Source organism: Cebidichthys violaceus, unplaced genomic scaffold, assembly GCF_023349555.1.
Source record: "Cebidichthys violaceus isolate CVI_PGR_0920_01 unplaced genomic scaffold, fCebVio1.0.p SCAF_586, whole genome shotgun sequence".
Taxonomy (NCBI): Eukaryota; Metazoa; Chordata; class Actinopteri; order Perciformes; family Stichaeidae; genus Cebidichthys; species Cebidichthys violaceus.
In genome coordinates this window covers 1-24,847 of record NW_027176801.1, presented here as the reverse complement: position 1 = coordinate 24,847, position 24,847 = coordinate 1, and the positions used below count along the sequence as shown (strand labels likewise).

The 24,847-nt window shown below is 40.9% G+C and overlaps 2 protein-coding genes and 1 pseudogene across 2 annotated transcripts; 1 reads left to right on the top strand and 2 right to left on the bottom strand.

The window, feature by feature from the left end:
- Positions 1–3,412: 3,412 nt before the first annotated feature.
- On the bottom strand, positions 3,413–5,599 carry LOC137888891 (splicing factor 3B subunit 6). The gene is made up of 4 exons (XM_068732398.1): positions 5,472–5,599; positions 4,780–4,898; positions 4,124–4,262; positions 3,413–3,995 (listed from the first exon to the last, which is right to left on the bottom strand). Exons 1-4 carry the CDS (start codon positions 5,499–5,501, stop codon positions 3,906–3,908), a joined length of 378 nt encoding a protein of 125 aa, XP_068588499.1. The 5' UTR covers positions 5,502–5,599; the 3' UTR covers positions 3,413–3,905.
- Positions 5,600–9,305: 3,706 nt separating this feature from the next.
- LOC137888890 (serine/threonine-protein kinase pim-3-like) lies at positions 9,306–13,857 on the bottom strand (annotated as a pseudogene).
- Positions 13,858–15,033: 1,176 nt separating this feature from the next.
- On the top strand, positions 15,034–24,842 carry LOC137888892 (tudor domain-containing 6-like; the record flags this gene model as incomplete). Its single annotated transcript, XM_068732399.1, has 3 exons — positions 15,034–15,386; positions 17,431–17,510; positions 19,659–24,842. A coding segment is annotated over exon 3 (5,154 nt), but the record flags the coding sequence as incomplete, so codon positions are not given.
- Between the last annotated feature and the right edge of the window lie 5 nt (positions 24,843–24,847).

Here is a 24,847-nt window from a genome sequence, read left to right as displayed (position 1 = left end):
GATACTTCCATTCGACCCTGTCGAAGGCCTTCTCAGCATCTAACGATAATATTGCCTCAGGGGTGTCATGATTTGGGGAGCTGATTATGTTAAGCAGCCACCTAGTGTTAAATGAGGAACTCCGTCCTGCCATGAAGCCTGTTTGGTCTGCAGAGATCAGAGATGGTAGAGCTTTCTGCAGCCGTGTAGATAAAACCTTGGCTAAGATCTTCTGGTCAACATTCAGAAGAAGGGATATGGGCCTGTAGTTGTTGCATAATAGAGAGTCTTTGTCCTTTTTCAGTAGGAGACAAATCGTGGCTTCGGATAGTGTTGGGGCTAGCCGTCCCTTTGTAAATGATTAATTATATACTTTTGTCAGCAGTGGGGAGACTAGGTTAGAGTATGTTTTATAAAATTCTACTATGAAACCATCCGGGCCTGGTGATTTGCCAATTTGTAGTAGTTTAATTGCCTCTTGCACTTCTGTAGTCGAGATCGAAACTCTAAGATTATTAGGTATGTCCTCACTGATTTTGGGAACGGGATCGATTCCAATGGGTTATGCCCCCACACCTCTGGTGGGCAGTCTGATGAGTAAAGATCTGAATAATAACTCAAAAAAACATCATTCACGAGTTTAGGATCAGTAACCACATTTCCTGAGGGAGACCTAGTCCTAGGGATCAGTCTCGACAGCGCCCTAGCCCTGGTCTGGTAAAACAAAAGTTTACCTGCCTTATCTCCCATTTCAAAATAATATTGCTTTGAGTGTAGCAATTGCTTTTTGATCTTAGCTGTTGACAGGAGGTCATACTCAGCCTGGAGCTTGAGACGTTGATTGTAAAGTGCAGGAGTAGGAGTGTTAGCATATTCCACATCCACCTCCTGAAGCCGGTCTGATATCTCTACCAACTGAGCCGATTGTGATCTTTTCAGGTATGAGGTGTAAGAGATTGCTTGGCCCCGTAGGTACGCTTTACATGCCTCCCAGAGAACTGTGTCATTGATCTGTAAAAAGTTAGAAATTTCTTCTGAGAAGAGTCTTTTAAATTGGGGTTGAATTGTGGTTGACTGTGGCTAAGTGGAGAGCAGGGCCGCCTTTCAATCGGCGGTTCGATCCCGGCTCCTGCTCTACTAGTCTCATGTCAATGTGTCCTTGAGCAAGACACTTAACCCCAAAATTGCTCCCGTATTGCGTCTACGGTATGTTACTGAATTGTAAGTCGCTTTGGATAAAAGCGTCTGCTAAATCACCGTAATGTAATGTAATGTAAATTGTGTGTCAGATAGCATTGTGGGAGATAGCCTCCACTGTCTTGATAAAAAGCTATGATTAGGAAAACATATGTCAATTGAAGTAGGGGCATGGTCTGAGATCATAATACTATGGTATGTACTGGAGTTGGTCCAGTGTAAAAATCTATTGTCAATGAGGAAGAAGTCAATTCTTGAATATGTGTGATGAAAGTGGGAGAAAAAGGAAAAGGCCCTTGCAAATGGATTAGCAGATCGTCATGGATCACTGAGGCCAAGTTGTTCTGTAAATGTCTTCAGTGCTGTTGCAGAATTTGAGATGTATGGTCTGGAGGAAGATCTGTCAAGATTGGGGTCCTGAGTAAGATTAAAGTCACCATTAACTCCCTTAACATTTCATGAGACAAGACGACAGCCCCTGTTTGTAGATCTCATGACAAATTAAAGTTTCAAAGTGTCATAAGGTGTTACAGTGATTAACGGTTTAATAACAATTTAAAGTAATAACAGTGCAGAAATCAGAGCTTAAGTTTGGAAGACAGCTTGCCTCTAATTACCGAACACGGTTATACTAACAAAACTCTTACCGCCATAACCGGGCTTGATACCTGGCTAACTGAGTTAGCCGGATAATTTTCAGGATAAGATTACATAAATCAGGCTTTTTGGTTCCACGAAGCAAGTTTGGCAAAATCACCATAGCAACACATCCATAAACTTGAACTTAAGTTAGCTGGATAAGCTTGCCACTCCCCCGGAAAAAAATGGCAGCTCCCTTCCTCAGAGATCCCATTGATGAGGGAGCAATATTAGTTAGATTAGCATTTTATAGGGAGCGAGTTCTTCGAGATCACCAAGATCCGTTATCATATCATGATGACTTCCTATACATTACCATGGCACATATTGTATTGACTCACCATTCTGAATAATGTTTTTGTGCTTAGTTTTTACTTGCTCCCATGTCCTCTTGATGGCTGAATTGCAACTACATGGGGGTTGAAAGCACTCATAATTAAATGACAGTGTTATTAGTACACCATAGCATATCATTATTGTAGAAAATGATTAAGGTGGACTCATGATAAGAATAGAGAGAATCACACACAATTTCTTTTCACTGCTTCAATTGATTGAATTTCTGATTATGAATAATACATACATACTGATCCACCCATACACAGATTCGCACACACACCTACTTCTATATGGTAATCTACACATACATGTATATACACATATATAGTACATGATACATAAGCGCATTCAGTACATATATCCTCATAAGTATCTATTCATTTGTATCAATTAGATACTCTTTGAGCTTGTCTTTATTTACTTATTACGAAAGAGTTGAGATAATTATTTTCGCTAGCAAGATCTCATTTGATGATGCATTCCATTAATTAAGCCTACTGCCAGCAGGCACATTTAAAGAAATATAATCTGATTGATTGGGGTGATGAGGCACTTAAAATTACCCTATACAGTTTCCCAACACTTACGCATTTAACTTGTCTGCGATGTTTTGCCATGCTTCTTGTCTAGCCCTCGCAGCCTGGGCGGTGTTAGATTTTGCCATGATTATGGTCTTGAATTCCTCATATGCGTTCATGATCATCTCCTGCTCGTCAGCAGAGAAAAAAAGAGGCTCTTTCTTTGAGTTTATTTGCCATTGTACTGTTAGAAAATCATGGCTTTGGTGATCGATGCTTCCCCCTTTTGAAGTAGGACGAGCACGCGCAATTATCCTGATAACTGAAGTCTGGTTCAAATGAACGAGATTGTTTGAGCGCGGATCAGCCTTTGAGAAACCGAAGTAGCCTGACTTCAATCATCGGGTTAATTTAAGCTGGTTAATAGGACATTTGATCGACTTAGTTGAACCACGTATGAGGAACGGGGCCCAGGAGTTCAGTAAGTCTTTGCAGTGGAGATGACAGAGAGGCTGCAGTGTTTACCCACAACACCACTGATCTCACAGGGTTCACTTGGAAGCTTGTGTCCTCACACAAATACACAGCACACTTCAAAACAAAACCCGAGGGATTGCATCACTACCAGAGCTTCAAGCTAACTGAACGGGCGACCCCCTAACTAACCACTGCAAATGTATAGTCTATTGATCTGAATGGGTTCACACAGAGGACAGTGTAATAAGGGAGGAGGCAGCAGCTGTTAGAATAGGAGCATTTATTTCACAGAAACCATATACTTTACATAGTCGGTACTGGTCAATCAATTTCATGTCACACACTGCTTGGCCATGGTTAGCTATAAATTTAAAGATTGTAGGTGTGTGAGAAGAGTAACACAAAGAGGATGAATACTATGACCAAACACCATCTAAATCTGTTTGTTTTGCCCGTCAACCAACCAAAGTTTGGAACATCAAGCAGACAGAGCATTTTGAGAAACAGGGCATACACTAGCTCCCTGCCCTGGTGTTTAGTCACACACTGCCAGTCTAACCGGTGTTCACACATATCCCATAATGGAGATACAAAAAAAGAAATGCTCATTTCAACACAATCATTATAAAAAAGATCATTTTAACAACGGTATCAGTAAAATTACTACCCGCATAAACCAAGGAACATGTGGCTTTGTACAGATAGAAGGAGAAAGACTTTGAACAGGAGGTGGAGGCGGATGGTTTTTCCAGAACGCTACTTTGGAGGGTCCGTGTTGATGCCGTATTTCTCTTTTAGAAGCTTCAGCTGTTCCTCTTTCTTCTTTGTGTCCATCTTCTGGAAAGCCTGCAAAAAGAATTGATAAAGAATGGGAAAAATTGATTAAATCTGGAATGCATGAAGATATATGTTCATATTTCTAAACACCAACATATATATAAATTATTTTTCTCTTTGACATGTTTCATACATACTCTGTTCGCATTGTAGTAGAGGACCACCAGGTAACGGTTGCAGACGTTGAAGCCTGACAGATGGTCACAGGCGTTCTTGGCATCAAAGATGTCTTCATAAACCACATAAGCTGTTCCTCTGGATTCAGGTGTGTTCCCTCTGAGGAGAGAGCAAAACACACACGAAGTGACCACAAGACCAAAATAAGCATCCCAACAAAAAAAAAGATATTTGAATTGAACCAAAGCCGTATATAATCTTGTATATGTAGGAAGGATAGTACTGTGAAATAAATATATATATATATGGGAAATATTGACATTTCATTCTTGCTGGTCTACAAATTTGAGCTGCATCAATTGTGAAAGATGTCAGTCGTGTGACTGTGAGTAGCAGTGAGATCCGATAACATGCACCTCCAAAAAATGTCAAGAAATCAAGTACTAGTTTTGCATCCATTTAAGCTTTAGAAAGTCACTGAAAAAAAAAATAAAACATTGATGGGTGTTGTATGTGTCACTATATAACATTCCATGTTATACTAATGCAATCAAAACTGACCACACTACAAAAAAATGCGTTGGCCCATTCTGTATGTCACCCTAGAACAGAATGTTGCTCCAATAATGATGATCAAAGCTACTACTGCAGAGAGCTGAAGCCTACACACACTTACGTTCTGATTTGGCGGATCGGTCCATACTTCCCGAAGATATCGTACATCTCCTCAGCTGTGATCTTGTAAGGAAGGTTCCTGACGTACAGGATTCTGTTCACCTCAGGAGGCAATCGTATCTGCAACACACAGCGACGAGAACAGAAGAGTTACACATATTTTAAGATGATAACTTTAACCATAGGAAAGTAAATGATGATGCAATATAAACAATAAAAAACGACAAAACGTCAGAACGACTACTGCACTTCGATGAAGGCTGCACCTTTAAAAGCTAAAGCTGTCTCGTTACTATATGAAATGCCCACTAACGCTGATGGAGTCCATTTTAAATCCATATCAATGATTTGTTTTATCTACCCCTAGAAGCGGCAAGTTGTGTGTTGAAGCACCAATAACCAGATTTAGCTAGCACATTGTCAATTACGAGGCACTAGTGTTATTATGTTTATGTCACAAAACTAAATATCAAAAAGATGGCCCCACATAAGTCACCTAAATAAGTATCGTCCAACGTGCTAAAAGCAAGAAAACGGCACGTTTTAACACAGCTAATGTGATTGTTTTCAATTCGTTAGCATGCTAACGTTAGCAGCACGCTAACGCTGGGTGAAGCTAGCTTCTAGCCTAACTAAGCTAATATGATTAGCTAGTTATAGTCCTCATAGAACAGCAGACTCGCTCAGACTTACATTAGCGCGTTTTGCTGCTTGCATAGCCATGGTGAAATATGTTTAGGCGTAAATAAGACCGTTGAAAACAAACACGCAGTATCTCAGCTCTCCAGTTCCCGACGTCAAAATGGCAGCGGTGTCGTCAGGTGGTTACGCACTTCCGGTTTCTTCTTCTTCTCTAGCGGACTACAAACAAACGTTAAAGGTGCTTGCCGCCACTTACTGTACCGGAGTGTGTAACGTCATGGCTTCATGACAGTTTTGTAATTCAAAGACAAAAACAATAACAACAACAACAACAACAACAACAATAATAATAATAATAATAATAATAATAATAACTTGAAAATTTTGCGTTGCTCATTTCTGTATTTCTGATTGACGGTCTTGAACTTGAGAGGAGCTTCATAGAGATTCAATAATTTGTCACAGAATACAAGTCTACGCATAGCCACAGAAAAAAGTACCATTTCAACCACCTCACCATTTCAGTATTTCTTTTAAATATCAGCATTTGAGGTATTAGGTACTGATATGTTTTACACTTTTTTACACGCTACAGTGACAATAATAATAATAATGTTAATAATAATAATGGTAAAGTGTAAATCTCAGCTGTAATCACTGATCCACACTTATCCGAACAGACTGTGACACATTCTGAGTATTGTGTTATTAAAATATTAAAACGTGTCTCCAGAATTTCATGTTTCATCAACTGCTGTAGACAGGGGTCAAAAGTAAGGCTTCCTCACCTGCACACAGAACAGAAGCATTTCAAAATTCATATTTTCACTGGTGCTACGTAATTCTAGTCTGGGGATTTATTTCAAAAGCATCTTCCATGATCAAATTTACTTTAAGCATTGATCTACAGTGAGAAGAAAACCTACAATCAAGAGGTTGTTTTTTAAAAACTTCACATTGACCTTCATGTAAATCCTGGAATATTCTGCTGATTGGGCTGGATGTGTGCTCCTCATTTGAAACACTTCTTTGTCACAGCCAAGTCATACCATGTTTTGAACTGTGTGCAAATATAAAAAAAAAAATGTAACTTGGCTGCTCTTAGTGATAAGACAAAGACAGACAGTGATTTTGAACAAAACTGTCAAAGCCCCCAATTCAACAACCATGAGTCAACAACATATTGATATCATCAGAGAGATAAGACTCCCTTGAACGGCCATGTTTATGTTTGTGGTGTCAAAATGTGAGCTTGAGAGGTTAGAAAACGAGTACTGTCTGTTTTCTTTAATCAATTTGTCATCAAAGTTAACATGGAGCAGTTGTTTGGAGCCACACAGAGTAATAATAATAATAATAATAATAATAATAATAAACATCATGACTTTATTATAAAGTTCTATTCTGGATATTAAATCTGTTTCATTCAAATATTTAATGCAAGCCCTTTTAAACTACTGGTTTATCCCCTGTCTCTATGCTACACTCTCTTCCATATCTAGCACCCTGCTCTTCAGTCTTTCTCTTTCCAGACTGAAACTCCTCCATCTTATCAGCACACGTTCAACCTTTTCCTCACTTACATGGCTCATATTTATCTAGTGCTGTCTTTTTCATTAAGTGTCATAATCCTGTGTCTCCTAACCTTAACCTAGAAAAATTCCATCTTCTTTTGTACATTTACCTCTTTTGCTTTTCACCCTGACGTCAGAATTTTGTTATCATTTCTACCCTTATTGTCATTATTCCAGAGTTCCTGCCAAGGGGTCATTATTTTCCAAGCTATGTTACTGATTTTGCTTCTCACCCCCCCCCCCCAAAAAAAATGTGTTAGCATTGTTATTAAATACATGGTTAGTTGCACACCTTTAACTTACATTTTTTGGCAAAGTTCTTCCGCAGATGAGACCCAGATGAAACGTCAGTAAATACAACTCTGCTGAATTTAAAAGCTTTTACGTGTCTTAAAGGTGCCGTGTGTAGGATTTGAACATAATGACCTTTTAAGAAATTATCAGTATCTGTTGTTAAAAATGTGATAAAATGTTTGGTATTGCCCAACCCAATCTGACACGAGTTCAGGTTTCCATGCGTGAAGTTCATATTCAGATGGTGCAACGGCTCCCCTTAGTGGTGTAATTCAGCCAGAGAAATGTTGATGGATTGGGTGGCAAGGTATTTGTATTTTGACTTTCTTGATCTGGATTGATTGGAAAGTGCTCAGTTTCATGTAACTGAACAGTTGCCATAACTTAAACATCCAACATTCATACAGCTATTTGACTTTGTCTCTGTCAGGTGGTGATTCTATTCAATTTTCTTTCATTTAATGTTTACTGAATTGCAAATGGTTGCAGAGTTGAATGTCGACTGTGCCAGCGCTGGGATTCTTACGTTGAAGTTTAAATATAATAAATTCCTATCAATCTTTGGTACTTGGAGATTCAGAGCGCATTGTTGCTCCAAGGCAGATCAATCATTAATTACTGATTTGCCTATGTCACTTTTCCTCACATCCACATAGTGAAGGGACTGCATGAATATAGTGTTGTTCAAGTCTACCAACCGCTCAGAGCGCTTCACGACATGTGTGGCAACATTCACATAGACATTCATATGGCAGAGGTGTAATGGTAATTTTTTACGTAGTATATATTTCTACTCAGTATATTGTATTCATGCATAAGTCATTTTGCTCTGGACTTTGTTGAACTTCACCGTGTCTCTGTTGTGCAGAAGAAGGATTCTCCCTCTCTGTTCACATAGATAACTAACTGTGTTGTATGAGAATGTTCCATGCCAAGGCCTTTGGGCCGCTTGTTTTGGTTGCGGGCCTTGTTTTGGTTGCTGCTGTAACATTGGCCATTGGCTCCCACCTTTGCTCATTCTGTATAAAGAAAGCGTGTTCACTTTTCTCTTGGTTCTTCCTCACTGAGACTGTACGCATTCTGTTGTGATTTATTGAACCTTCTCTGCGCAGAGAATAAATACTTATAAAACAACCTGGTTTTTGGTATTATGTATTTCAGCATGAAAAGCGGGTATAGGATTTTTTTTCCACCACAGAGGCTGCACAGGACACTTTGACAGGACCGAACCAGGGACATCTCATTACTAGACAAGCGTTCCGTCTCCTGAGCCTCGTCCAGAACAACCCATCCAAATGAAAAGAAACGCATGTTACTCAATAATCTCAGAAGAGGGACAAGTTTGTGGCAAAGACAAAAAATACTTAACTGCAGGGCACAGTGCCCGAGGAAGATGTTGCAGATGAGACATAAACTATTTATATGGAGCCTAAAAGTGTGCCCTACAAAACCACATTTTAAAATAAATATAATCACAATTTCTGGTAGTATGGTCCCCAGTAATAGGCCCTACCTAATAGGCATTACTCTGTCCTCTTTCCATCTCTAGGCAAGTGCACTTTAACCTTCCAAATCAAATGTCATAAGCACATCCACACCTTTGGAAATGGCAGTTTCAGCAATATGACATGTTTTTTTTGTTATTATGATAGTATTCCTTCAGTAGTAGGGGTAACAATTGAAATTGAAAAAAAAGATACATAACAGCCTGCAGGTCTCAAGCACATGAAGAAACGGTAAATGATCCTTCACCTTTCTAGTCTTCCGACCACTCAAAGCATTTACACTACATCATTCACCCATTCATATACATTCATTCACTGATGGCCGGGGCCACCACACAAGGTGCCACCTGCCCATCAGGACACATATTCACAAATATCACAGATGTTCCATTTTTACAAGTTTCAAGTTTGGAATTGGATGTATTTGTATTTAAAGATTGTATTGAAATGTGTGTGTGTGTGTGTGTGTGTGTGTGTGTGTGTGTGTGTGTGTGTGTGTGTGTGGTGTGGGTTTATCGGAGCCATGGGTGAGTCCTGAGCTGTTTCAGGGTAGAACGCAGTAAGAAATCCTGGCAATCTGGAGAGAAGGAAGGATAAGAAAGGTGAGGGCGACAGCTCCGGTGATCCATCGCAGTGTGAACTAAAATGAACAGATTTGTGTCTGCCGACATGTTTCTGTATGTTTTTCTTACTTTCGGAGAGCTTGTTGCTGATGCTCAGCTCGTTTGTATAGAACCTGTTGGTATTGAATCCTGCACCACTGTGGAGTGTCTCAAACAGGACCACTCCCATCTGAAACACTGTGGTGAGTCCGGCTCTGTAAATACCACGATCGTATCACTCTGGGGGGATGTCAGTACCTAGAATATACAGACATAATAAAAAGACAGTGAGGATGAGGCGATTTGTTTCAATGTAAAGTCACAGATGGGTAAGTTAGTGAAGAGCAGGAGTGAAGCCAGACATCTTACCGAAGAAGATGCGGTAAGAGGCTCCTCTCTTGACAAAGCAGCTCAGACCAAAGTCTATGAGGCCAACTCGCAGGACTTCGGATCTGGTCTTGATCAAGATGTTTTCCAGCTTTATGTCCCAGTGGAAGATGTGTTTGTTCTCAAGATCAACTGCTGCATCGACCAGCTGTTTCAGTATCACCTGACAGACAAAAAGAGAGAGATGAGGATCAGAGAGGAGGATGGTCTGACATGTTCTCATGGCTGTGACTCGGAGCTGACTACAGAAGCTTACCTTGGCTTCCTCTTTGTCTAAGGAGCCTCCATTATATTCGATGTATCCGCAAAGGTCTTTGGCAGGGATCAGTCTCTCCAGCACCAGGATCAGCTCCTGGTCCAGATCATACCAGTCCAGCAGTGCTGATGTCCCCTCTGATTCGGCCGCCAGTTTCAACATGACGGCGACCTCCATGGAGAGCTGCTTCCCATCATCGTCCTGAAACATCACAACAGAGTTGAGGATGAGAGAGAGCCACAATTCATCCGTAATACATTCAAAGAGAGTGCAGTGTTGAACACAGCACATTTGAACAGCAGCAGGTGTTGCTCACTCCCCACGTGTTTGCAGAGAACATTGTCCTTAGGAATGTGTTTGATGGCAACCTACGAGATACAAACAAGACTTTGGTTAGCACTTCTTGACCATATTCTGTGTGCGTGTGTGTGTGTGCGTGTGTGTGTAACACTTACAGGGAGATTATCTGCTTTGCGGTAGCCAGCAAACACAGATCCACATCCTCCTTCGCGGAGCGGATCCTGCTGCTGGTATTTGGCCTCAAATTCAGCTAAACAGAAAAACAAATATTCAGTTTTAATACATTTGTGAGTAACAGCAACTGTATGTTAACTAAACTCTAATATGAATCCCTCCTACGTTTGTTATACCTAATTTAAATTATAATTTTACACTGAATAATAAAGCCAAACTACTGACCTGTTGGGCCATGTACCGACTAACCCTGTTTGGTGTGTTCAGTCTCTTTCGGTCCAGAGGCCTCCTTCAGGTCCAGTCTGCTCTTCTTCCTGTTTGGACCTTCACCATTGGCGTCGGCCTTCCTCTTATCGCCTCTCTTGCTCACATCCTCCACAGATGTGTTGCATGTTCTACAGATGAGGAAAGAATACAGAGGAACATCAGTTTGTTGACAATCACAACACTAACGTGGACAAAAAGTCCTTCAAATTAAATGAAGAAACGGATCGTCATTCGATGCCTCCCAAAACACACTCACTGTCACTTTTTCAATTTGCAAAGAAGGTTTGAAGAATGTGGAGGAATCTAAATGGAAGGCCATCATCCTCCGGATGTCTTACAGCCAAAGTATGTGCTACATTCTTGAAATTCCGAGTGTCATGTACAACCTTTTAAAAAAAAAAATCTGTGCTTCCCTTCAAAACGCATCGTCCACACATCTACTAGCGGGACAAAGGTTTTCATCATTTGAGGGTAGTGTTCAATGAAATTATGTTTTGAATGAAGTTTGTAGTCCGGAAAAGTTTTCTGCAGTAACTCTCTGTGTTCTGAGATTTTGCAATCCAGGAAGTGGATTAACTCTTCAGTAAAGTGCGATGACAATACCACTTCCAGTATTAGAAGCATCATCTCCCATGCTCAGGGATCTTGTAGCCTGTCAACAATGGAAGCAGTCTTAGAAGAAACCAATTTTCATGGCAATTTCCTCCAATGGTTCCCTTAGAGATGAAGGTCTTTGGAATGATCAGCGGTTGGTCAGCTTCATCAGAAATTGTGTAAGGGAACTGCCTTATTCAAAGAGTCCAAAGAAACACACTTCTTGGTAATCAAAGTCTTAACACATAATGACAATTCTGTTGGCACTATACCCTCCAAGAAATCATGCAGAATGTCAGGTGGAAAACCATCCACCACATGAAAGTGTCTCAAGTTTTCATTCAATGGACACTCCATTTTTACACCACGATCTTTGGCCATAGTAGGGTCATGTAGAACCTCTTGCACGTGTCTATCATGGTTCTCTCTCGTCCTTGGCTCAAATAGACCTGATCGGACCGCCTTGTCCTGTATATCACCTCGCTTACATATACAAAACCGACAAAAGCTATCTGCTGCAAAACTCTTCTTGAATCCTGCCAAAGAGTGAGTTCCCAAGTTGTCTGCTGCTACATACAGTGCAGTGCCTTTAACACTTTCTACTAGTTGTTCAACATACACACCATGCTCCTCAAGAGTAGTGAGATCCTGAATGAGAGGACGAAGAACTTTCGGATAGCCATACTCCTTTACAGTGTTAACCTTACACAAAAGTGCAAGTTGAATTGAGTTAAGAGCTATTTGGAGTCAAGATTGGCAAGCACCCAATATACAGCACATAGTTTGTGTTTTTTCTTGGATGTTCCCAGTGGATTAACCACTTCAAACTCATCTATATATAGCCCAAGAGCAATCCTAAATTCTTCCACATTCAAAAGAACATTTTCTTTGAAATGAGAGCCATCTCTGAAAGAGTGGTATCCTTCCGATGACATCATCTCTTCACGCAGACCTTATCCAAAATATCCTTATTGCTTAACAAAGTCTGCAGCATTTTCAGTGTGGGACATATAGAACTGAATGACCATCTGTGTCAAGAAGAAACTCAACTGGCATAACAACTGGAAATTCTCACAGTATATAAGATGTTCTCCTGCCAGCTGTTGATAGGGATCCTCCTGTATTGGTGAATTTCAGTAGGACATTACTTTGTGAAACTACACATACAATGTCACTCACTATAGAATTATCAACATCACCACAATGCTGACAGAGACAAGTGCATGCTTTACCAGCATCACAGGAAAATATTTGTTTTTAAAAAAATATATATACTATTGATATGAATGTAAACGTATGTTTGAGGCCTCATTCATAAAACAATTGAAAAGTAGCATTTCCTCAGTATGGATTTAGCAGTAGTGTGCCAACACAACAACAAAAATAACAATAAATGTACAAGAAAATGTAAAATAAATATTTTATTTTGTTAAACTGAACTTAGTTGGCGTTTGTCATGCTTCCCGAGGAGATTCCACAGGTCAAAGAAGCTAGCTATGACCACCAATATCCCTGACACAGGCAACAAAATTGTCTGGGTCTACGAAAATTACTGGGAATTTTTCCTTTTTCCCCCTTGTTTAATGTTACCATAAAATGCAGATTGAGATGATTTCTCCTTCGTTATCTGTCACCGGCAGCTTAACGTGGCTGACAGCTTGAGAGGGGCAAGGAAAGGTCAAATTATTTTGCGCATTCAGTGAGGCTAAAGAGCGGCGTGCAAGCGCAGCTGCAGCATTTATGTGGACTTTCACCACTGGCATCGAATCAACACTGCATGAAGCCGATGGCTACTCATGTCCCTTGTCAAATTAAAAACCGAATATTTAAAATGTAGGACTTTCCACTCTCGTTATGGAACAATTCAAATAGATTTTCAGGCGAACCTGGAGCAGTGGTGGGAAAAGCTAGTCTTTAGGCTACATGCCTGAACAAGTTTAGCTAATAGACGAATATGCAGTGAGTGTTAGCTAAGTCAGCTAACGTCGGCAAGTTAACGGTTAAATGGAAAATGGACTGTACTTGTATAGCGCTTTTCTAGTCTTTCCGACCACTCAAAGCGCTTTCACACTACTTGTCATCATTCACACCCATTCACACACTGATGACTGAGGCTAGGTGACACCTGCCTATCAGATTCTATCACATTCACACACCGTAGGCACAGCTACGGGAGCAATTTTGGGGGTTAAGTCTCTTGCTCAAGGACACATCGACATACGACTAGCGGGGCTGGGGATCGAACCGCCTCCTCTGATTGAAGGACGACCCTGCTCTCCACTTAGCCACACTTAGCCCCTTTGCAAGCTTTAGCTCACGCTAGCTGACATTGGCAGCAGTCAGAAACACAAACATTTACACACAGTTACTACTCGCTTGATAACTTACCTTAATTATATGAAAGACGAAATGAGACTTTACAAACATTAAAAGCCATGCAGTTTATCTTTCTTGCCTCAGCTTCTGAGTCCGCCGATCCACCATGTCTTGAGCACACATGGACTGAATGTTGGCTTCCGTGCATGCTCAGACCTCAGACCTTTTTTTGCTACTTGAGTGTTTTAAGCTAGCTTAACTCCAAACAATAAGTACATTTATTGTTTTTTACCGTCTGCAATTAACTGTGACTAAGTAAAAACTAGTAAGAAGTCATATTTTTGATAACCGAGTAAAGTTAACTAATTTAATGTAAGTTTGGACAGCTATTACATTTTACAATGTACTTGTATTAGTGTAGTGTATTGTTTAGGCAAGAATCAATCTGTGTTCAATTTAAACCTTTGAGGTCAAGCTGCTGCTCCTGTCTGCAGAATATGACTCAACAGATGATTATACATTGAATGATGTTTATCACGGTGTCCTTTGCTCTCCTCCTGTCTGTGTGTAGGGGAAGGTGCTGGTGAAATAACTGAGGCAACACTGGCAAGAGTTACACCAATCAAAGGAAGACACATTTCATTTTAACGCTTGGTTGGCATTCACAAGCACCTGCGTATCTGTCCTAGTTATGGGACTCATTGTTGTTTACTAAGAAATATAGAAGAAAAAAAACGTATAGTCTAGTTCAATCTCTGTGCATGTGTGTCAGAGAGAAAGACACTATCAGTCATTTCTAACTCACGGTTTATATTTTTGATACATGGATTTCATACTGCATCATTGTGTCCTCCATTTTGTGATATGAAAATAAAAACTATTAAAGAATTAAATTCTGAATGAATGCGTTCATCCCAGCAAATGGTCACCAAAGTTTCTTGAGATGGTTGACATCTTTAAACAGAACAGTCTTGATCGACATATTCATTAGCTGCAGTGTGAAAGAACGTTACGACAAGTTAAGATGAATATCTCATATCTATATGTGGTGTTGAACAGCTTTAATCTGCTGCTGGTGGTAAATAAAATGATGAAGATAAATCAATAAAATAATAAGATGAAAAAGATTACTACTGGTCAGAAACTTGCCTGGCCAGTTTAATATATTGATCTGCCATTATTAGGACCAAAGCAAGCCAGGCTTTCTCTTCCATTTTGTGTTGAGCAGCGCAGACTGAGTAGATTGTAAGAAAAAAGCAGAAGTTCAATTTGTGCATTTACTTGTGTGACGGAGTAACAGTTCCGGGTTAAGGGCAAGGTTGGTCACGGATGAAAAAAAAAAAAGTCAAAAAAAGGGTGAAAGGATCTCAAGTCTCCGGCACGCGCATAGTGTTGAGCTAACGCCAGTTGACGTTAGCAACTGACTAACCGTTACCGTTACACCGGTTCGCTGTGGAGTTTGTTGAATTTCTGGCTCCGCTAAAATATTTTCATCAGCGACAACGGTGACATCGGAACAACTGGTGCTTGACTAACAGCAGCTAGCTAGGCTAACTGTGAAACACATTTAGACGGTCGAACTGACGTCGGCGCCTCCGCGGCTGTGTGTATTTGCGAGGTTAACGTTAATTCAGTTAACTGGTGCTACCACCATCGTCTGTTGAAGAAGCCTCGGCGGGACCTCCTGAATAACACGGGTGAGTTATTAGTTACTTCTAAGTAACGTCATGTGTAGAATCAACCGGCATGCTATTCGGCCCACACTTGGCGTTGAATTAGCGTAGCACCTTTCACGATGGTTGCCGTGCCGAGGTGTGTTAGCGACGGTTGCTAACGCGGGTAAAGTTACCTATGCTATCATCTGAGCCTAACGTTAGCTAACATTACACATAACCCTTGTGACACGAGTTTAATGTAGTTAACATTACGGTAACTGTGAAATTCTGTTTATTCAAATACATTGTGAGCTGACTGTTACCGTCGATTGGAACGAACAGCTCAAAACCAAATGTGTAATATTAGGTTGTTAGCTAACGGCTAATTAACCGTTTGAACATTAAGTTATCTTAAATTGGTCTCAGTTAAAGTTAAGGCTTGTGGTCTAGTTATGTTGAAGGTGTGAATTATGTAAAAACATTGATTTATTACTGGGGTTTTTTCTCTGACACGTTACATGATCTTTGGAGACCTAACAAACCAAATATACAAGTGTTTTTCTTCACAGTACGTATATGGTAATGGCATCTGTCATTGTACAAGGACGAAAAATAAAGAAATGTATTTATATCAGTCTGACTTTACTGTGAAGAAAAGTGTTGGTATCTTTAATTAAATAAGAAACCCCAATTATTTTATTATTGTGAATACTTACATTTTGAAAATTGAATTAAAAATATAATTATAGTTTATAGCTTACATGGGTCTCTAAAGATGAGAGGTATGTAGGAATATTAGGCAAAACACCCATACCTTTAACAGATTATTTACTTTTATAGTTATATTTTTATATTATCTACCTTTTGTACTTTATAGATTATTTAAATTCCCAATAAGTTATTATTGCCACCCAATAATTCAACTTATTCCCATTAATTGTAAAAACAATGACTGAGGGTTTTGCCTGAGGAGGAAAAGATATCAGAATAAGCAAGTCACTGGTTGTTTAAGATATGTATTATTTTAAAGATCAAGTAAATGTAATATTTGTATTAAATTTGACCAATCCTTGTCAACTGGTATGACTTAAATGTTTTTAAGTTTGTCTGTTCTACTTATTTTCTATTAATATATTGTCCCACCATAGACTAGGTTTTTACTTTATTATTATTACTCTATCGAGATGTATATTTTAAGGACAAAGTAGTTATGTCAAAGTATTGATTAAATAATGGATGAATGAAATTTCAAAGTGATAACATCAGTAATTGCCATTGATGAAACTGATAAAACTCCTTTATTGAAAATGGAAATTCAGTAATTTATTTCATCTTTCAAAGCCGTTTATCACAAGTCTGTCTGTAAGGGAAAGGATTACTCCAGACAAAATCATATCTGATTTGTTTCTTTTTTACCACTAAAAATCCCTGCTTTTGAGTTTGATTGCTGCAGTGTGTGCTGGCTGCTTTGTTTCATACTATTACAGGGGTGGGCAGCTTTATAGTCAAAGTGCATAGAAACATTTAATATTTAAATAAATATTCTCTCATAATCAGGACATGTAATTGTATATGAGAGCACTGTACAAGAAGCTGTCATCCTTAAGAACCACAGCCACATCTGAGTTGAAATCATGAATCCTAGCAACCGTCCACCAATCTTGCTCATCAGCATTAACAAATTCTGTGAAGAATGCAATAAGTACTGCCGACCAGAGGCAGAGTGAGTACTGGCTGACCGGAGGAGTCTTTGTGGCATGTGGGTCAGGAAAAAAAAATAAAATGTATCGTAAATAACAGGTTGCACAACTGCCAATGACTGTGAAAGAGATGATTTGGCATGCAGATGAGAGGGCACTTCAACATTTTCAAATAACTCTGTTCTTCTGCACACTTATTGTGTTCTTCTGCACACTTATTGCTAGAGTGCTAGTGGTTAAGCCATTAGATATTCCATTGTACAGGGGTGGGCAACCTGCCCACTCCAACATTGAATTGGATTTTCATCATCACTCCTCAATATTTAATTGCATGCAGTTGATTAACAGTGTTGTAAGTTTGTGTTTTTTCATGGGCCTGTTTTCAGATTTCCCACTGCATCTGCTCTCAGCAAGATTTGTGCAAGCTCCGTCATCTCCTGTGAACATCTAAAAACAACAAAAAGCAGTGAGTAATTTGAGTATATGGCAGCATTTGCTGCAATAGATTGAATTGGCTAAATACACACTCCTGGGGGAACATTTTTAATGTGAACAGTTTGATTGAATAGAGTTTATTTGGTGGCCGCTTAGACAGAGGATAAAATGTTTTCCTCAGCTGTAAGATCTTTTTTAACACTTACGTAGTTTTTGCATCTAATGAGCTTACAACTTATGGATGTAATATTAACTGGACTAACAGTAATGGATGGTATTTCATCCTTTTACTTAACCCAGTACATTAGAGGAAAGACAGCCTTAGATCCATGTAACCATGTAAGCTTATTGAGGAGATGGTCTGCAGACATTTCTTGTTTAAAAAAACATTGGATCTAAAAAAACATTGGATCTAAAACTGAACATTATCCTGACAGAAATGGTTATCTAACACTTTTTAACATTTGAGGTTAGATTCTTACTATATGATGTGTGTAACTGCAGAGTTTACATTTGTGATGCACCTTTTTAGAAGAATACCAGAAAAGTATATTTGTTAATTAGGGGTGTAACGGTTCACAAACTTTTCGGTTCGGTTCAATACGATACAGTTGTGCCACGGTTCAATACAGCAAAAAAGCAGAAATGCCATCATAAAGTATGTTATTTTTTTACTTTAAACAATGATGGATTTATTTGTGTACAGGAAGCTGCAGGAACTCCTGTTTTGTCTTTAACACAAGGGCTGCTGTTGTGCTTCTGTGAACGATGGTCACAATCTCTCTGATGTCTGGAGGAGGCCAGAGATCCGCTGCACTGCCGTTGCTTTCTGAGATGCTAGATTAATGATATCGGCCTATTTGTGTCATACAGTCAGCTAGCTTTGTGTAGTCCGTGACGTCCAGCTGTCTGTTGTCAGAGCAACAGCAGGTGCCTCGGACATTTGATTCTCTGTTTGGGCTTTTGTTTTCTTTTACAAAGCAGGAATTATGGTCTGGAGAAATGGGCTTGTGAATGAGTAGTGTCACAGGGCTCAATAGCATTAAGCATGTTTGTACAGCCTGGTGTTCCACCACAGAGTAGGGTCTCCTATCCGCGGCTATAAATATAACAATCGCCGTGGCGATTGCTTTAGCCCTGTTTGAATCCGTAGGGAGTAGCTACCTAAACGCTGCGGGGAGAGTTTGTAGCGTGTGTGCTGCTGTTGGTTTTCCTGCTAAGCTAGTTTAGCATAGAGCACCTCCCAGAACACACGTAACTCACCAGAGTACAATGTTGTTCTTCCGTGGTGGGAGTGTCAAGCATCACGTTGTCTCTTACGTTGGGTGGGTTGCCATGTTGAGCGCAGTGCCTCCACCGAGAGAACATTATATTTCCCACAATTTAAGCTTCTGCATTTTCCAAATGCAATAGTATTACTCAAACATATTGTTTGGTTTGTAATGCGTACCGAACCGCGAGCCTCGTACCGAATGGTTCAATACGAACATGTGTATTGTTACACCTCCTAATGTTAATAGTATTGCACATCCAATGACTTCATCAAAATTAAATTACCAAAGTGAGTAAAAGAGGTTTTTAAGAGGTGGGGGTTGTAAACATTTGTTCACTTCTGTAGTTTTATCTGCATTCAGCCTGTTCTGATGGTGTCAGCAGTAACCCATTGAAATATTAACCAAACATAAAACTTTTTTTCCAGTATTATGTTTTTTACACTGATGAGAAGGTGACACCAAGGTGTTGGCTAAACCCTTAGCATTTAGATATGTCTCTTATAACAAGGCTATTATTGTGGTTAGAGCTGACCAATACGTAGATTAACCGATAACTAATTGAAAGCTTTTCTTTTATCATTGTTATATCAAACATTTCAATCTTACACCTTCTCATTTGTGAGGATTGCTGCTTTTTTGTCTTATATCATGGTAAAACTAAATAGCCATAGGTTTTGAAATGTTGTTTGGATAAAACAAAATCAGATTGGGCTCATGAAATTGTAATCAAGTTTTTTTTTTTTTATTATTTATTGATCAAATGATGATTTGCAGATAAATCGGTAATACAAATTGAAAGTGGCAGCCCTGTGATCTGTCTGCTAAAATTGAGGGGAGCAAGAATTTTAGGAGTGAGTGGCAATGTTGTTTAGTGTGTTTTTGTGTGTGTGCGTATGTTTTTTCAGATAACGTCCAGTGCTCACACGGCTGTGTTCATGAGACGTGACAAATCATGGGTAGCTGGAATTCATGAAACTGCCAAAATGTCTTCAATCCTAGGACTACCTACAAAATACTCGAATGTAACAGTCTTCATAAGCAGAGTCCATTTGCATCCCTTTTGTGTGCTTGTGGAGTTCTGGGGGAAATTTAGCGAGGAGAGGACAACAGATTATGAGTGCCTTGCCAAAGAGATTCAATCTCCTGGAAACACGTTTCAAGAGTTTGAAGGAAATCCTGGTGACCAGTGCTTGGTTAAAGTAGACGGTACTTGGTACAGATCCCGCATAGTCTCAAGAAATGGCTCGAAATACAGTGTGTTCCTCTTTGACAAGGGGAAAACATCTAGCACTACCACAAGTCAGCTGGCATGGGGCAAGAAGAACCACTTCCACCTCCCACCCGAAGTGGAATTTTGTGTCCTCGCCAATGTGTTACCACTCTCACCTGAGAAGAGATGGACTCCAGTGGCCCTGAAATTTCTAAAATCTCTCTCCGGGAAGTCTGTGAAGGCTCATGTGCAAAATGTACTTGTGCCGCATGGAACTTTTCTCCTGCACATCCCTTGCATATCAAAACAAATGTGTGAGATGGGAATTGCCAGGAAGCTGTCTCCAGATGTGTTCCAGGACTTTGTCCTTATGTCACTGCAGTCCCATAGGAGAGAGGTGTGTCCAGAGAGTCCGATCTCCATGGGAGCAGGTGAGCGACTGAATAAGAAAGAGCTCTTCATGTACCCAGAGCTGTCAGCAGGAACTGTGGAGACCGTTATAGTCACAGAAGTGACAAATCCCCAGCGGATGTTTTGCCAGTTGAAGGTCTTCTCACAAGAGCTGAAGAAACTCTCGGGGCAAATCACACAGTGCTGTGAGGGCAGAACAACCAATTGCATTTTAAGTCCAGAAATGATTGGGTTTCCGTGCGCTGCAAGAGGAAGTGACGGCACGTGGTACCGCTCTGTTTTACAACAGGTATGCTCAAACAAAGTGGTGGAAGTGTTAAACGTAGACTATGGAACAAAACAGTTTGTTCAAATGGAGAATGTAAGACCACTGGCTGCAGAGTTCTTCAGGATGCCTGTTGTGACTTACAACTGTTCCCTCCATGGAGTCACTGACAAAGGGGTTGGATGGACAACTAGCCAGATTGACTATCTCAGGACTCTTCTTCTGCACAAGACAGCGATTGCCAAATTCGAGTACCAAAGCATCTCTGAGGGTGTTCACTATGTCATGCTCTATGGGGATGAAAACGCAAGCATTAACAAACTGTTTGGTTCAAAGGAGAACTGTTTTCTGGAGAGTGAAAAAACACTTGGAGATTATGCCATCCGCAGCATTGCATCCAGCCGCAAGCATCCAGCTCAACAAGAAAGAAATCAAAGACAGATGTTAACTCCTCGACAGGCTGTAGAGGAAAAAGAAAGGAAAGGAATAGTGAAGTTGCCAGCTGAAGACCTCTCTCTGAACTCGTCACATGTGGCGACAGTTCAGCACATATCTGACCCATCAGAGTTTTGGATCCAAACACAGAGCGATGCAAATGAGTTGGATCAACTGATGGATAGGATCTACCATCTGTACAAAGACTCAGAGGATAAAGATGTGGTGAGAAATCCAACCATTGGCCTCTACTATGCTGCCAAGGCAGAAGATGGTGAGTTCTACAGAGCAACTGTAACTGAAGGAAGCGAGACACAAGTCAAGGTGTTCTTTGTGGATTATGGAAATACTGATGTTGTTGACAGAAGTAACATCAGGACCCTCCCTGACGAGTTAAAAAAACTGCCGTGTTTTTCACTGAAATGCTCCCTGGCTGGTGTCAGGCCAAAAGATGGGAAATGGAGTCGAAGTGCCTGTGATTTTTTCATCAAAGCAGTTAAAGATAAGGATCTAACTGTACATGTGACAGCAAAATATGCTGAGGGTTATGTTGTCCAACTAACAGATCCTGAAGCACAGGGAGAAAGAGATCTTAGCACACTGATGTGTAGTTCTGGCCACGCTGAAAGGGCTGAGACACAGCGACAACTCAAAACTAAAATGACTACCCAACCTGCTATTCTGCCACAACTCCCAGATACCAGGCTCTCGGGTGTATACAGCAACAAAGGAATCTCTTTCCAGACACCCCTCAACACAGTTGGCCCTGTCGGCAATGAAAGACGAATTCCTACATTCAAGGAGCACATGTTTCCAATTGGAAGTGTCATTGATGTCAGTGTGTCCTACATCGAAAGCCCAAATGACTTCTGGTGCCAACAAGTACAAAATGCAGGGCCCTTGAAAGTGCTCATGCATGACCTACAGGCTCATTATGCTAGCAGTGAGTTCCAACCCAATGTGGAAATGACTTGTATCGCTCGCCACCCTGATAACCGAATGTGGTACAGGGCCCTTGTAATTCACAAACATGAAACGCCTGATGTGGATGTGTTATTTGTTGACTATGGCCAGACAGAGACAGTCTCCATCTCTGACCTGAGGAGGATTAGCCCTCAATTCCTTGCTCTGCGAGGCCAAGCTTTTCGATGCAGTCTGCTAAACCCTGTTGACCCCATGTCTGCCATAAATGAGTGGAATGAAGAAGCGATAGCAAAGTTCAACAGCTTTGTGGAAACTGCGGCCTCCAACTTTGCGATTTTGAAGTGCACCATATATGCTGTCATGTACAGTGAGCAGAAGATTGTTTTCAACATTGTGGATCTAGAAACTCCCTTTGAGAGCGTCTGCACCAGTATGGTCAATCTGGTCAACACTGCACCTCCCAAGAAAGCTGCTGGGCCATCTTTCCGTCTGGACACATACTACTACTCAACACACAATGTCAAAACTGGAACAGAGGAACAGGTCACAGTGACATGTGTGAACAATGTCCATGAGTTCTACTGCCACCTCGAGAGAAACGCTGATGAGATAAAAGATCTCAAGATGAAAGTGAAAAATCTCTGTCATCAGCTTGAGAATGTAAAGCTCCCAACTGTCTTTGGAACTTTGTGCTTTGCGAAATACACCGATGGGCACTGGTACAGGGGACAGATCAGGGCCACAAAGCCAGCCATTCTGGTTCACTTTGTGGATTATGGTGACACTATTAAGATGGAAAAGTCTGACTTGCTTCCAGTTCCCAGAGAGGCTAATGACATCATGTCTGTGCCTGTGCAAGCAGTTGTGTGTAGTCTCTCTGATGTCCCTGCCAACGTTCCCACTGAGATGAACTGCTGGTTTGAGACAAGTGCAACAGAATGTAAATTTCAAGCACTAGTAGTGGCCCGAGAACCTGATGGGAAACTGCAGGTTGAGCTGTATCACGGAAACACACAGGTCAATTCAAAGATCAAGAAGATGTTTCAGACTGAGAAGCACACAGAAGAGAATGCTGTCAACCAGAGTCGGAGAGCACTCGAGGCTTCAGCAAGTTATGCACAAAAGACTCAGAAAGTTGTCCCAAAACAAGCTGCAGAAATGGAAGATCACATTCAAACCATAAATACAAATTCCTCCGCCCCAAAACCAGCAGGTCAAATGAGGAATGCCGATATGAATCTGCAGTCTGTACCAAAGCCTTTGCACTATGTTTCTGAAAATGGCCGAAAAATGAGAGCTGCTCCGTTTGAGTTCTACATACCTCCACACAAAAGAGAGTCATGTAGAAGGACACCAAGCAGTACAGGAAATGGCTCTGAGCCGGCAGGTGCCCATCTCAATCCCACAGAAACTATACCGCTCATCAAGTCCAAATCACCTGGCAATGAATCTCCGAAGGAAAGCGATGTGGAAAAATTCCCTAAACTTGCTGACCTACCGTCAAACTCTATCACATCAGATATGAAAGCAGATGTTTATGTCTCGCACTGCAATAGCCCTTTGAGTTTCTATGTGCAACTAGTCAGAGAGGAGGAGGAATTATTATCCCTTTTGGAAAAGCTAAATGATCCCCAATCCACCCCCCAAACCAACGTCGTCAAAGACGTGCATCCAGGTGACCTTGTTCAAGCGGAGTTCGCAGAGGATTCCTCGTGGTACCGAGCAGTTGTAAGAGAAGTCTGCGGCAAAACGATGGCTCTTGTGGAATTTGTTGATTTCGGAAACACAGCAATGATGCCAATTTCCAAGATTGGCAGAGTCCAAAAGTCTATCTTGCAGCTTCCTATCTACAGCACACACTGTATGCTGAGCGAGGCTGCTGGTCTTGGAAAAGAGGAAGTGCTTAACCCAGAAGTGGTGTCAGCATTCATGGAAGACATAGGTGGTAGTGGAGACAAGGTGCTCAAGTGCCACTTCGTCAGGCAGTCAGGATCCGTGTGGGAAGTCAGTCTTGAAGACAGTGGTGTGAATGTCATGTGTAAAGTCCCTCCTACTTGCTCAACTGATGGTTCTGAAATTGCCTCCGAGGAACCTGTCCAAATCAAGGAACAGCCTACCCAGATCTGGCAGAACGTGCCAGAGAACTCAGAGAAATCACCACTGAACTCCTCTCTATGTTACCACCAAGAAGAGCTTTTAGAGGGACAAAAGTTAGAGGTTTACATCACAGCTATAAATGATGCTCAGACCTTTTGGTGTCAGCCCTCGGACTCAGAGGACCTTGAGAAGATTACATCAAGTGTCTCAAAAGTGTTTGATACAGCCGATCATAAGCACATTGACACAGGCTCTATCTCCTCTGGCAGCCCATGTATTGCTCTCTTTTCAGACGATGGTTTTTGGTACCGTGCAGAGGTCATTGACCGAGATGGAGATGAGCTGTCTGTTCTCTTTGTGGACTATGGGAACAAGACCCAAGTCAACTTCACAGATGTGAGGGAAATGCCCCCTGCCCTAATGGAAACTCCTCCACAGGCATTCTTGTGCGAGCTTGAAGGCTTTGATGCTTCACATGGATCCTGGGACAGCGGTGCAGTAGATGAGTTGTCAGTGCTTACAGTAGACAAAGTGTTACAGCTGACTGTCACCAGAGTAACAAGAGAAGCAAGAAAATTCAAATGCCTTGTGCAGGTGGAATGTGAAGGTCGGGTGATAAATGAGGCACTGAAAACCTGGTGGAAGAGCTCCATGACGGAAAACCAACCTGGTGCTGTTGGACTGACCACTTCATACCAAACACCACTGCAGTGTGACTCAACTGTGAAAGAGACTGCACCACGCAACGATCA